The sequence below is a fragment of the Chrysemys picta genome, chromosome 1 (assembly GCF_011386835.1).
Source record: "Chrysemys picta bellii isolate R12L10 chromosome 1, ASM1138683v2, whole genome shotgun sequence".
Taxonomy (NCBI): Eukaryota; Metazoa; Chordata; order Testudines; family Emydidae; genus Chrysemys; species Chrysemys picta.
In genome coordinates this window covers 318,114,004-318,127,012 of record NC_088791.1, presented here as the reverse complement: position 1 = coordinate 318,127,012, position 13,009 = coordinate 318,114,004, and the positions used below count along the sequence as shown (strand labels likewise).

General features: G+C 51.6%; 2 protein-coding genes across 4 annotated transcripts in view; both read left to right on the top strand.

Annotated features, from left to right (window-relative positions):
* Positions 1-621: 621 nt before the first annotated feature.
* Positions 622-7,232, top strand: LOC135980914 (sialidase-3-like). 3 transcript variants are annotated; one of them, XM_065581479.1, is made up of 3 exons: positions 622-770; positions 1,727-1,957; positions 2,777-7,231. In XM_065581479.1, the coding sequence occupies exons 1-3, from the start codon at positions 768-770 to the stop codon at positions 3,854-3,856; spliced, it is 1,314 nt and encodes a 437-aa protein (XP_065437551.1). In that variant the 5' UTR covers positions 622-767; the 3' UTR covers positions 3,857-7,231. The 3 variants fall into 3 exon arrangements, with proteins under 3 accessions (XP_065437551.1, XP_065437553.1, XP_065437552.1); XM_065581481.1 differs by lacking the exon at positions 622-770 and adding an exon at positions 827-1,649 and having other exon boundaries at positions 2,777-7,232; XM_065581480.1 differs by lacking the exon at positions 622-770 and having other exon boundaries at positions 1,656-1,957.
* A 5,052-nt stretch (positions 7,233-12,284) lies between these two features.
* The window catches only part of LOC135981270 (sialidase-3-like), a 7,959-nt gene continuing 7,234 nt past the window's right edge, over positions 12,285-13,009 (top strand). The window contains exons 1-2 of the mRNA XM_065582899.1: positions 12,285-12,532; positions 12,679-13,002. Of these exons, the coding sequence (XP_065438971.1) occupies positions 12,329-12,532; positions 12,679-13,002 (528 nt within the window). The 5' untranslated portion in view covers positions 12,285-12,328. The remainder of the gene's footprint in view (positions 12,533-12,678; positions 13,003-13,009) is intronic.

Below are 13,009 nucleotides of genomic sequence, written 5' to 3'. Positions count from 1 at the left end.
TCTCTGTGGAATGTGTTCGTACCAGAATGTTCTGGTGCCATCCTGGCACATGTTCATCCTATTAGTACTTGATACCTTTTAGATATGTGTATGCGTGCAATTAGCAGCCTTCTCCTTGCCAACTTCTGTGAGCAGGGCCTGCCTCACAGCTTAACTTTGCACTACGTTAGCAAAGTCTTGACCATTACTTTAGTTCAGGCCTCAGGCCTCATACCGGGCCTCCGATACCAAGGGTTTATGTTTCAGGGCCTCATCTTACTACAGGGGAACTTGATACTGTGGGGGATGGCGGGAGCAGGTCTGATGGGGTGGGGGGGACTCGGCGCAATGGGGGTGGCAGGTTTGATGGGGCTGCAGGGAACTTGGTACAATGGGGGTTGGCGGGAGTATGTCTGATGGTGGAGGGGGGGGACTCGGCGCAATGGGTGGGTAGGGGGCCAGGTCTGTTGGGGGGACTCGCCATGATTGGGGGCAGTGTGTAGGCCTTTTTGAGGTGGGGCGCTGCAGCACGTCTCTTTAGCAGTAATCTTGGATGAAGCAGTGTCTGCAGGGGTGGGGTGCGCTTGGCTCGGCTCAGTAGGGCTTGAATCCTGCCAGGGTTAGAGCTTCTCCTCTCACTTCTCTTGCTGTTTCTAGGCTCCCTGGTCTAGTTTGTCCCATTCCCTGCTGGAAAGAACAGAAAGCCGGGCCAGGAGGGAGAGGCCAGAGCCGGTCTGCATTGGAGACAGCGCTGCGGGGATCCCCTCCAGCAGGACAGGCACCGGCTGATGGTAAATTGCTGCCCTGGGCTGGTGCTGGGAAAGTCTGGGTTTGGAGGAAGGTGCCTGTTTGTCACTTGGAGACAGTGGGGGCCGGGTTCTGATCTCTGTGACGCTGGTGTAAACCCAGAGCCAGAAATTCCTCTGGCGTAACTGAGCAGAATTTGGCCCTAACTCAGTGTCCTGGCCCCACCCCCTGCTGATCAGGGCTGGATCCTGCTCTCATTGAAATCAGTAGGAGCTAAGTCTGTGCTGAGCCCCTTGCAGCATTGGTCCCTGAGCTGGTTGCCTGATGCAGTGAGTCTATGGCAGAGATGGGGAGAGAAGCCAGATCACCTGACTTGTGGCTTAACCACAGGGCCATCCTGCCTTCATCCATGTTTCGCTGTGGCCAGCATTTGTTCTTTTTTTAACAAAGGTAAAATGTCCCTCCTCTAATCTAGGTTGATCCCTGGGGGCTTCTCTTTCTGTTTCTTTCCCTTCCTGGCTCTGCACTCCCTCCCTCCGAGCTGTTGTTCGTGGAGGTGTTTGAAAGAGAGGCCAAAGTTTTTCACTGACACTTTAATTAAAAATGTCGTGATCGCATTTCTCCCGTCGTTATCTACAAAACCTCAATGTGGGGCTTAAATTGCCCCATCTCCCTTTGAAGTGTGCGGGGAAACTCTGGGCGGCAGCGGCAGAGCATGGAGGAAACAAAGTCCATTTTGGGGAGTTGGGAGCAAAAGAAATAGCAGCAAAAGGAAACTGAAATAAGGATGTGCATAGCTGGAGGTGGGCTGTAACCACGTATGGCTGAGCTCTGCAGCACGCAGCTAATACACTCCGACCTTTACGGCTCAGGGTTATTACTTGTTCTGTCTGAGGAGCCCAGTACGTTTCCTGTCTGAGCAGGTGGGTGCAGCTCTGTGGCTGAGAGAAGCTCCGTAACTAGTATTGTTTTAACCCCCTTGATCCCTTTTCTCTCCCAGCTGAGGTCTCTGGTACGTCGAGACATCATGATCAAGGCTTCGATGAGCTCTGGGAAGGTGACTCTCTTCCACCAGGATCCACGGAGTGGGGTCACCTATCGGGTCCCTGCACTGCTGTATATCCCCACAGACACGCTCCTGGCGTTCGCAGAGAAGCGCTCCTCTGCCAGGGACGAGGACGCTGAGTACCTGGTGCTGAGACGAGGTCGGAAGACAGGGACTTCGGTCGAGGTAATTCCTTGCGCATTGTTTCCCTGCAGACCCCCCTTGCTTAGTGCCCGCTCTCTGCCCGAGTGTCTCAGCATTAGCTCTTCCCGGGGTTCTGCCTCTCCCTGGATACCTGCACTCCAGGCTATGCACCCCCCAGTAGCTAATGATACTGGCACAGGGCTAGCTCCTGTGAGGGGCAGGGCGCTCCGATGAGGTGCCGGGGGCCTTTACCTGCCTTTTGAAGTCCAGAGGGAGTTGAGACTGCTCAGCACCTTGCAGGATCGCACCCCTAAGGACTATGATGGGGGAGGAAACCTGGCAACCATACTGCCGCCCTGGGCTGGGAGGCTCACTCCAAATGCAGTGTAGACGTCTGAGAGAGCAGCTCAGGAGAGGGAGGCCGGGCCGGGGATCTGGCTGGGATTGCGACAGTCCCTTTCCCACAGAGCTAGTGACTGCGTGATTGGCATGTGTCTTGTCTCTAATTGCAGCCAGCTTGTGTCTGGCTGGATCCACGTAGGGAGGAAAAGCAGAGCCAAGCAACTAAAGCAGAAGCCAGCGCAGCCGTGAGGGGAGCTGCTGCAGCCCCGCCCGTGCTCCCTTAGGGGACGGCAGAACCAAGAGCCTAAAATGAGGCTCTTCGATCCCTGTTTTAGCACCTGCTTGGTTTTCAGAAGTGCTGAGGGCCCAACAGCTCCCCCTGGTGGTGGGGTGAAGTGTGAGCTCCAAGGCCCATCCGGTTCTGAGCCGGCCGTACGGGTTGGTCATCATAATGATGAGTGGGCCCCGCTTGCTTACCCCTCTGACCTACCTGTTCTCGTCCCCTCTCTCCTGCTGCAGTGGGGGCCCAGGGAGCCCTTGACAAGCGCAGTGTTACCGGGTCACCGCACGATGAGCCCCTGCCCGGTGTACGAGCGGAAGAGTCAGACTGTTTTCCTGTTCTTCATCTGCGTGAGGAAGCACGTCACAGAGCAATGGCAGATCTGGACCGGGAAGAACGCCGCCCGGCTGTGCTATGTCTGCAGCGGAGACGCCGGCCAGACCTGGAGCTCGTTAACGGACTTGACGGAGCAGGTGATTGGGGAAGACTTGAAGGACTGGGCCACGTTTGCGGTGGGGCCGGGGCACGGGGTGCAGCTCAGCTCCGGGCGGCTGGTGATCCCGGCTTATACCTACCACATTACCGCTCGCTGCTGCCGCCTGCCACTGCCCTTCTGGACCCTGCCCCGGGCCTTGGTCTTTTATAGTGACGACGGCGGGCAGCGCTGGCACAAGGGTGAGCTGATTAAAGACATGAAGACGGGGGAGTGCCAGGTGGCCGAGGTGGTGTGCCAGGCCTGTGACCCCGTGTTGTACTGCAATGCCCGCACCCTCTGCCGGTGCCGGGCAGAGGCGCTCAGCACAGACCAGGGGCTGACATTTGAGAGCCCCTCCTCATGCAAGGAGCTGTGCGAGCCGCCTGACGGCTGCCAGGGCAGCGTGGTGAGCTTCACGCCGACAGCAGGGCTTCTAGAGGCCGATGGCGTGGAAGAGCCAGACGCCCCAGCCTACGAGACGACCTGCCTGTTGAACGATGAAAACGCCCCCTCCACCATCCGCAGAAGCACCATGTCATGGCTGCTGTACTCCCACCCGATGGATAAATGCAAGCGGGTCGACCTGGGCATCTACCTCAACCGGTCCCCATTGAATGAGGCCAAGTGGGAACACCCCTGTCTCCTGTACAAAGGGCCGTGTAGTTACTCGGACCTGGCCGTGTTACAGGAAGCGCCAGCGCCGCTCCTGTTTGGCTGCCTGTTTGAGTGCGGGGTGAATTATGCGTGTGAGGAGATCGCCTTCCAGCTCTTCTGCTTTGAGGATCTCCAGAAGGGCAGAGACTCCTTGGAGCAGCAGCCCAAAGCAAAGCTGAAATCCGTCTAGCGGTGTCCTCTGGGGGAGTATGTGAGGCACCTCCCCGCGAAGATCCTCCCACCCATGAGGCCTGGGCTTCCAAAAGCAGCCTCTTCTTTCGGGTGTCTCTTCTTTGGGGTCCGGGATTTCCTACAGCCTGGTTTGCAGAAGACTTCCTAGGGAACAGGGAAAGAGCGCCCCAAACCCAGCCCCAGCCCGGACCTCCCCCAGCCCAAACTCAGCCCAGATGTTGCACTCCATATGCTTTATAAAAATATGTTTATAAGAGTGAATATGGTGTAACTGGAATATGCTTTATGCAAAAGGTCTCTTGTCAGGTATCATTACAAAGCTTATAATCTACTGAGTGTGTTCATCCTAAATGAATGAATGTATCATTCTTGTATCTGAAACTAGGAATGTGAAATATAACTCTGAGGTCCTATTGTAATTATGCAAATTGTGGGCCATTAATGGTGGCTTGGAATCTTGATGGCTCCTATTCACTAGGACAGTTGGCTGTAAATGGCTCTGTTTACTTGCAAACCTCCCTGTATACCTGGGTGCCAGCCTGTGGGTAATGAAGCCTCACAGGACATGTGAACATGTCACATGATCCATCTTAAACCTGGTGCTTTTTCATTTAGAAGGAGGGGTGGGAACCCAGAGAAAGACAAAGGATTCCCACCTTGTGCCAAAGATATAAAAGGGGGTGGAACAGAACAAAGGGCGCTTCCAGTCATGAGAGAGCCCCTGCTTTTCACTTAAGATGCCTGCTGGAACTAACAAAGACTGTACCGGGGAAAGGATTGGGCCCAGCCTAGGAAGGAGTCTAGTCTGTGAAAGAAGCTTATTGGAACATCTTGTTGTGAGAGGCTACCGGTGTGGTGCTTCTGCTTTCTCCTGTTGATATCACTCGGCTGCGTGCGTGTGTTCCCTCTGTGTGCTGCCCCAGCTCTGCAGATAGCTGACACAGCAAACCCGACGAGAACCCCCAATAACCACAGAGTCTAGTAAGGTACAAAGGCACCTCGGCCAGGTTTATTGCGACCCTGACACAATTTCAGTTCCCCGTAGATTACTTAGTCTACCGGGCATACTGCTAGAAAGTGCCGCTCGGCAATGGACTCAGCTCAGTGGCGGGACTTTCCACTGCCCCCTCAGCCGGACAAAGACACCACCCCAGGGATACATTCTTATACACAGGTACAAACAAGTTACACATCACTCCTGACGTATTGAGGTGCAACCCCTCTACGTAGCAAGGTACGACCCCTCTACGTAGTAAGGTGCCGCCTCTCACCTTGTACATGTTGGTTGGATCAAAACAACTCTATCCATCATTTTACCCTTTTGCCCCTGTCATTGGGATGGGTCGGCCTGTTCCCTGTTATCTGTGGAATGTTCCGGTGTAGTGTATCTTGGTACCATGTTTATACTGTAACTATGCTAAGTGAATATATATTTATGCAACATCAGCCCTTTCCTTGCCAGCTTCTGTGAGCAGGGCCTGCCTCTGGCTCACAGCTTCACTTTGCTTTATGTTAGCGAAGTCTTGACCATTACTTTGGTTCAGGCCTTAGGCCTCATACCGGGCCTCTGATACCAAGGTTTATATCTCAGGGCCTCCTCTTACCACACATCTCTGAGGGTGAGATTTACTTGTAATCAGTTTCTTAATGTATTAGGCTTAGACTTGCGTGTTTTGTTTTATTGTGCTTGGTAATTCACTTTGTTCTGTCTGTTATTACTTGGAACCACTTAAATCCTACTTCTTATACTTAATAAAATCACTTTTGTTTATTAGTAAACCCAGAGTAAGTGATTAATACCTGAGGGAGCAAACAGCTGTGCATATCTCTCTATCAGTGTTATAGAGGGCGGACAATTTGTGAGTTTACCCTGTATAAGCTTTATACAGAGTAAAATGGATTTATTTGGGGTTTGGATCCCATTGGGAACTGGGTGTCTGGGTGCTGGAGATAGGTGACCTGCTGAGCAGTTTTTGGTTAAAGCCTGCAGCTTTGGGGGGCATGGACCAGACCTGGGTCTGTGTTGCAGCAGGCTAGCATGTTGGACTCAAGAAGGCAGGGTTCTGGAGTCCCAAGCTGGCAGGAAAAATGGGCTCAGAGGTAACTTCAGCATGTCAGGTGACAGTCCCAAGAGGGTCTCTGTGATCAAACCCATCGCAGCAGGACTCTGCACTTTTCCTTGTTGAACCTCATCCAATTTCTTTTGGCCCAATCCTCCAATTTGTCTAGGTCACTCTGGACGCTATCCCTATCCTCCAGCGTATCTACATCTCCCCCCAGCTTAGTGTCATCCATAGGCGCCAACTTCCCTCTTTCACGTGGGTGCTCGACCCCACCCCGCCCCTAGCCCTGCCCCCACTACACCCCTTCCATGAGGCCCTGCTCCTGCCCTGCCTCTTCCCACCCCTTCCCTGCCCAAATTCCAACTCCTTCCCCAAATCCCTGCCCTGGCCCCACCTCTTCCCTGCCTCCTCCCCTGAGCGCGCCACATTCCCGCTTCTCCCCCTCCTCCCGGATCGTGCTAACCCTGCCAAACAGCTGTTTCGCAGTGGCCGAGCAGGAAACACTGGGAGGTATGGGGAGGAGCGGGGACGCGGTGTGCTCACTTGGGCAGGAGGGGAGCTTGGCTGCCAGTGGGTGCAGAGCACCCACTAATTTTTCCCCAAGGGTGCTCCAGCCCCAGAGCACCCATGGAGTCAGCTCCTATGATGTCATCCATGAATTTGCTGAGGGTGCAATCCATCCCATCATCCAGATCATTAATGAAGATGTTGGACAAAACCGACCCCAGGACCGATCCCTGGGGCACACCACTTGATACCGGCTGCCAACTAGACATCGAGCCATTGATCACTACCCATTGAGCCCGACAATCTAGCCAACTTTCTATCCACCTTATAGTCCATTCATCCAATCCATACTTCTTTAACTTGCTGGCAAGAATACTGTAGGACACGGTATCAAAAGCTTTGCTAAAGTCAAGATATATCACGTCCACTGCTTTCCCCATATCCACAGAGCCAGTTATTTCATCATCACAGGGGCCAACTTTTCCTGGCACCGGTGGGTGCTCGACCCCACTGGCCCCGTCCCAACTCCACCCTGCCTCACCCCTCCCACTCCTGCCCCGCCCCCATTCCAACCCCTTACCCAAAGTCCCCACCCCAACTCCACCCCCTCCCTGCCCCTATTCGACTCCTTCCACAAGTGCCCGCCCTGGCCCTGCCTCTTCCCAGCCTCCTCCTCTGAGAGCGCCATGTTCCCGCTCCTCCTCTCTCCCTCCTTCCCTCCCTCCCACAGCTTGTTACGCCACGGCGGCAAGTGCTGGGAGGGGAAGCGGGGACGCGGTGCGCTCAGGGGAGGAGGTGGAGGTGAGGTGAGTCGGGGGGAGGGGCAGGGAGGGGAGCTTGGCTGCCGGTGGGTGCAGAGCACCCACCAATTTTTCCCTGTGGGTGCTCCAGCCCCGGAGCACCCATGGAGTAGGCACTTATGCTCATCCTTGAAGGCAATCAGGTTGGTCAGGCATGACTTGCCCTTAGTGAATCCATGTTGACTGTTCCTGATCACCTTCCTCTCCTCCACGTGCTTCAAAATGGAGAAGCGCCACTAGGTGGCGAAACAAGACTGCCAGATGCGGGAAATCAGGGAGGGACTGCGGTGCAAACAAAAAAAAAATACAAATAAAAAAAGCTCCAATCGGCAGCACTTCGGCAGCAGCTCTACCGCCGCTGGTTCATTTTTCCCTCGGACCTGCCGCCGAAGAGCCGGATGTGCCACCCCTTTCCATTGGCCATCCCAAGCACCTGCTTGCTGTGCAGGTGCCTGGAGCCGTGAGTGCGGAGCAGAGTCTGCGGTGAGGGGCGGCGGGGGCAGGTCAGATGGGGGCGGGCGGGACTCGGTACAATGGAGGAGTGGGGGGTAGGTCTGATGGGGTGGAAGGGTCTTGGCGCAATGGGGGGGGCGGGGAAGGTCTGATGGGGGCGGAGGTGACTTGGCACAAAGGGGGTTGAGGGGGCAGATCTGATGGGGGTGGAGGGGACTTGGCGCAATAGGGAGTTGGCGGGAGGCAGGTCTGATGGCATGGAGGGGGCAGGTTTAATGGGGCTGCAGGGAACTCGATATAATGGGGGGCGGGGGCAGGTCTGATGGTGGCGGGGGGGACTCGGCGCAATGGGGGTGGCGGAGTAGGTCTGATGGGGGTGGAAGGGACTAGGCGCAATAGGCTGGGGGGGGCAGGTCTGATGGACTGGGAGGGACTCGGCGCATTGGGAGGATGGGGGTGGGCAGGTTTGATGGGGCTGAGGGGTGTTGTCAGACATCACTTGTGTGGTGCTGTGCTCTCTTCAATGTTGATAACAGTCGGCTGTGTGGGTGTGTTCCCTCTGTGTGCTGTCCCGGCTCTGCGCAGATCGCTGGCACAGCAGACCTCGAGCGAACCCCCAATGACCACAGACTCCGATAAGGTACATAGGCCCCCGGCCAGGTTTATTGCCAAACGAAACACAGTCTCTAGCTCCCTGGATCAGATGTCTATAGTTCTGCTAATACAGATGTGCTCCCTGACAATGGACCGGCTCAGACAGTGGCGGGACACTCCACTGCCCCCTAAGCCAAACAAAGACACCGCCCCAGGGATGCATTCTTATACACAGGTGCAAACAGGTTACACATCACTCCTGAAGCATTGAGGTACAACCCCTCTACGCATTAGGGTGCTGCCTCTCTCCTAGTACATGTTGGTTTGAACAAACAACTTTATCCATCATATTATCCTTTTGACCCTGTCTTTAGGATGGGTCAGCCTGTTCCCCATTATCTCTGTGGAATGTGTTCGTACCAGAATGTTCTGGTGCCATCCTGGCACATGTTCATCCTATTAGTACTTGATACCTTTTAGATATGTGTATGCGTGCAATTAGCAGCCTTCTCCTTGCCAACTTCTGTGAGCAGGGCCTGCCTCTGTCCCACAGCTTAACTTTGCATTATGTTAGTAAAGTCTTGACCATTACTTTAGTTCAGGCCTCAGGCCTCATACCGGGCCTCCGATACCAAGGGTTTATGTTTCAGGGCCTCATCTTGCTACGGGGGAACTCGATACTATGCGGGATGGCGGGGGCAGGTCTGATGGGGCGGGGGGGACTTGGCGCAATGGGGGTGGCAGGTCTGATGGGGGTGGAGGGCACTTGGCGCAAGGGGGGTGTGGGCACGTCTGATGGGGTGGGGGGAACTCGGCGCATTGGGGAGGTGGAGGCACGTCTGATAGGGTGGGGGGACTCGGCGCAATGGGGGCATGGAGGGGCAGGTTTGATGGGGTGGGGGAACTTGCTCCTACTGATTTGCGGGTTGGCGGGAGTATGTCTGATGGTGGTGGGGGGACTCGGCGCAATGGGCGGGTAGGGGGCCAGGTCTGTTGGGGGGACTTGCCATGATTGGGGGCAGTGCGTAGGCCTTTTTGAGGTGGGGCGCTGTAGCACGTCTCTTTGGCAGTAATCTTGGATGAAGCAGTGTCTGCAGGGGTGGGGAGCGCTTGGCTCGGCTCAGTAGGGCTTGAATCCCTGCCAGGGTTAGAGCTTCTCCTCTCACTTTTCTTGCTGTTTCTAGGCTCCCTGGTCTAGTTTGTCCCGTTCCCCGCTGGAAAGAGCAGAAAGCCGGGCCAGGAGGGAGAGGCCAGAGCCGGTCTGCATTGGAGACAGCACTGCGGGGATCTCCTCCAGCAGGACAGGCACCGGCTGAGGGTAAATTGCTGCCCTGAGTGGTGCTGGGAAGGTCTGGGCTTGGAGGGAGGCCCCTGTTTGTCACTTGGAGACAGTGGGGGCCGGGTTCTGATCGCTGTGACGCTGGTGTAAACCCAGAGCCAGAAATTACTCTGGTGTAACTGAGCAGAATTTGGCCCTAACTCTGCGTCCTGGCCCCCACCCCCTGCTGATCAGGGCTGGATCCTGCTCTCATTGAAATCAGTAGGAGCTAAGTCTGTGCTGAGCCCCTTGCAGCATTGGTCCCTGACCTGGTTGCCTGGTGCAGTGAGTCTATGGCAGAGATGGGGAAGAAGGAGCCCAGTATGTTTCCTGTCTGAGCAGGTGAGTGCAGCTCTGTGGCTGAGAGAAGCTCCGTAACTAGTATTGTTTTAACCCCCTTGATCCCTTTTCTCTCCCAGCTGAGGTCTCTGGTACGTCGAGACATCATGATCAAGGCCCGGGACCATGACTGAGGAATGTAGTATTATGATTGAGCCTTAGAGGCACTCTCAAATAATTAATATATATCAATTATATGGATATGGCATATATATTTGGAGTGTGTATGGGCATATATGTATAGTATGTATGTGTACATATGATACCACCTTATATCCAAGCATAACCATGTTTTTCCAGTCCGGTGTTGTACTCTGGCCCTTTTACTTCTGTGACACAGATAGAAACACACTCCTATTAGGGCAATTCCAGTTATCACTTGTCTCATCATTAGTAGTAGGCTGAGTGTTTTGAAATATTGGGATAGGGATTGTGATAGTATGTTCCACAGTGCTATGTATATGAGAAGTAAAACAGAAATTTGGAGTAGTGACACTACCACTGAGGCCTTTTATATAGAAATATATTGTAATTAGTTACTACCTAGTACTGTCCATTCATGTTATAGGTTACCCTTACTGCTAGTTGTCACCCTCTGGTTAGCTTCACTGGGCAGGAAATAGACGTGGTTAACTTCTCTGTTCCATTGGTTGCACGGCTCTGCGATACACTAGTAGTTGACATAGATCCAGTTGTTTCTTATGGATGCTGTCTTCCAGATAACCTACTGAATGGACAGTAACTAATTTATCAAATATTGCTGTGTCAGGATTTAGTATTGGTATCCAGACACTGAACAAGATTGCTTTGCATAACGTGTGCCTTAGTTAGGATGCAGTGTCGCTGACCCAAATTATGACTGGTACTAACAGGCAATTTGTTTACCCAATTTGTCGTTACTATGTAACTTTTTGTTTGTTTACCACATTGTTTTTTTTTCTTCCCTTCATGTTGTTTGCTGCCATTCGTTTGTTGATTTTTACATGTGTGTTGGTTAAACAGTTTAGCAAGGTTATGCACATTGTAAATGTTGTACAGCAATAATACAGTACAGCAATAAGACAACAGTACAGCAGTACAGCAATAATACAGTTGTTTTTACATAGTAACCAAGTTGAAATTAAATGATGGCTTATCCTGGTCCAGCTAGTGGTTTTTAGCTGATTGTTAACTTAATTGTCCATATATGGTAGATAGAGGTGTATTTGACCAGTCTCGTATTTATAAAGCACTTCATTTTTCTGTTCTTGATGCTTGGGGGTTTCTTCACTGTATACTGATATCATCTGGTATTTTCAGGGTGTGATATTTTCTGGTGTTTTTGGTCTGTGGGATGCAACTTAAACAGCTAGTTAGTTAACATAATAAAGCGTTTTTGTTTGTTTTTGTTTTCAGTAACTCAAACTTAATACACAGTTTAACTTAGTTAGTTTACAATGTAATAAGAACAAGGTAATAGGGACCGAGCCTTTTATAACACAAGCTATACTTTTGCAGTTGTTGTTTAGACATTCATTTTCATTTGAAGTGCATTACTAATATTTTTATATGAAATGTAATGCTTAATGGCTAAAATAAATGCTCACAATCTTCTATGAGAAGGTGTATTGCTTTCCCTTGCTGAACAATTTGTTTCAGCAAAGGAGTTAACAGAATTTTTACCAAGCTTTTTAGAGTTAATTTGCTTGTGATACCAATTTCACTTTTGTTAACTGTTTAGAAGCACAACTTTAACAACCACTGCTTCTCATTAACATAACATAACAAAAGAAAAGCATACAAAATTAAACCAACTATAAAATTAAACCAAAATAAATTTTAAATACAGTACTTTGAGGGTATTTGAGGGTATACTTTCATGATGCTTTGCTATGTTTGGGAGCTAAAGGTGGAAACCTGTTGAAATTGTTTGGTTAGCTTTATGCATAAATTGTTATTTTAAAACATTTTGGTTATGACATTCTTATAACTATATTTAAAAAATGCAGAACAAGTTTATAAAAAGCCCAAAAAAAGAAATTAACATTTTGTTAATATTATCTTTACCTTAATGATGAAGGTTTCCCCTTACATTTTTTCTTTGAATAACAAATAATAAAAAAAAAAAATCTTAAAAATCACAACAAAACTGTGATTGACCAGAGAATATTTTTTGTTTGCAATTGCATTATTTGTTGAGGCAGAAATATATGGAAATATATGTACATATATTGGTAACTGAAACCTTTTTGAACTTTGCACAAAAAATTGGTGCTAATAATGATTATACCCCAACCATGATTTTAAAATAGTGTGGTACCACAGATATATAAAATTTTAAAAGGGTAAATTTTATTGTTTTAACCCCCTTGATCCCTTTTCTCTCCCAGCTGAGGTCTCTGGTACGTCGAGACATCATGATCAAGGCTTCGATTAGCTCTGGGAAGGTGACTCTCTTCCACCAGGATCCATGGAGTGGAGTCACCTATCGGATCCCCGCACTGCTGTATATCCCCACAGACACGCTCCTGGCGTTCGCGGAGAAACGCTCCTCTCCCAAGGACGTGGATGCTGAGTACCTAGTACTGAGACGAGGTCGGAAGACAGGGACTTCGGTTGAGGTGATTCCTTGTGCATTGTTTCCCTGCAGACCCCTCTCGCTTGCTGCCCAGCCCGTATGGGATGGTCATTGTGATGTACTGAGGAGTAGGCCCCGCTCACTTACCCCTCTGACCTACCTGTTCTCGCCCCGTCTCTCCTGCTGCAGTGGGGGCCCAGGGAGTGCTTGATGAACGCAGTGTTACCGGGTCACCGCACAATGAACCCCTGCCCGGTGTACGAGCGGAAGAGTCAGACTGTTTTCCTGTTCTTCATCTGCGTGAGGAACCATGTCACAGAGCAATGCCAGATCTGGACCGGGCAGAACGCCGCCCGGCTGTGCTACGTCCGAAGCAAAGATGCCGGCCAGACCTGGAGCTCGTTAACGGACTTGACGGAGCAGGTGATTGGGGAAGACTTGAAGGACTGGGCCACATTTGCGGTGGGGCCGGGGCACGGGGTGCAGCTCAGCTCCGGGCGGCTGGTGATCCCGGCTTATA

Bases quoted from the DNA above. Each gene is read 5' to 3' on its own strand.
- LOC135980914 (XM_065581479.1), top strand. The intron at 1,958-2,776 runs GTAATTCCTTGC...CTCCTGCTGCAG, and splicing joins AGACAGGGACTTCGGTCGAG to TGGGGGCCCAGGGAGCCCTT.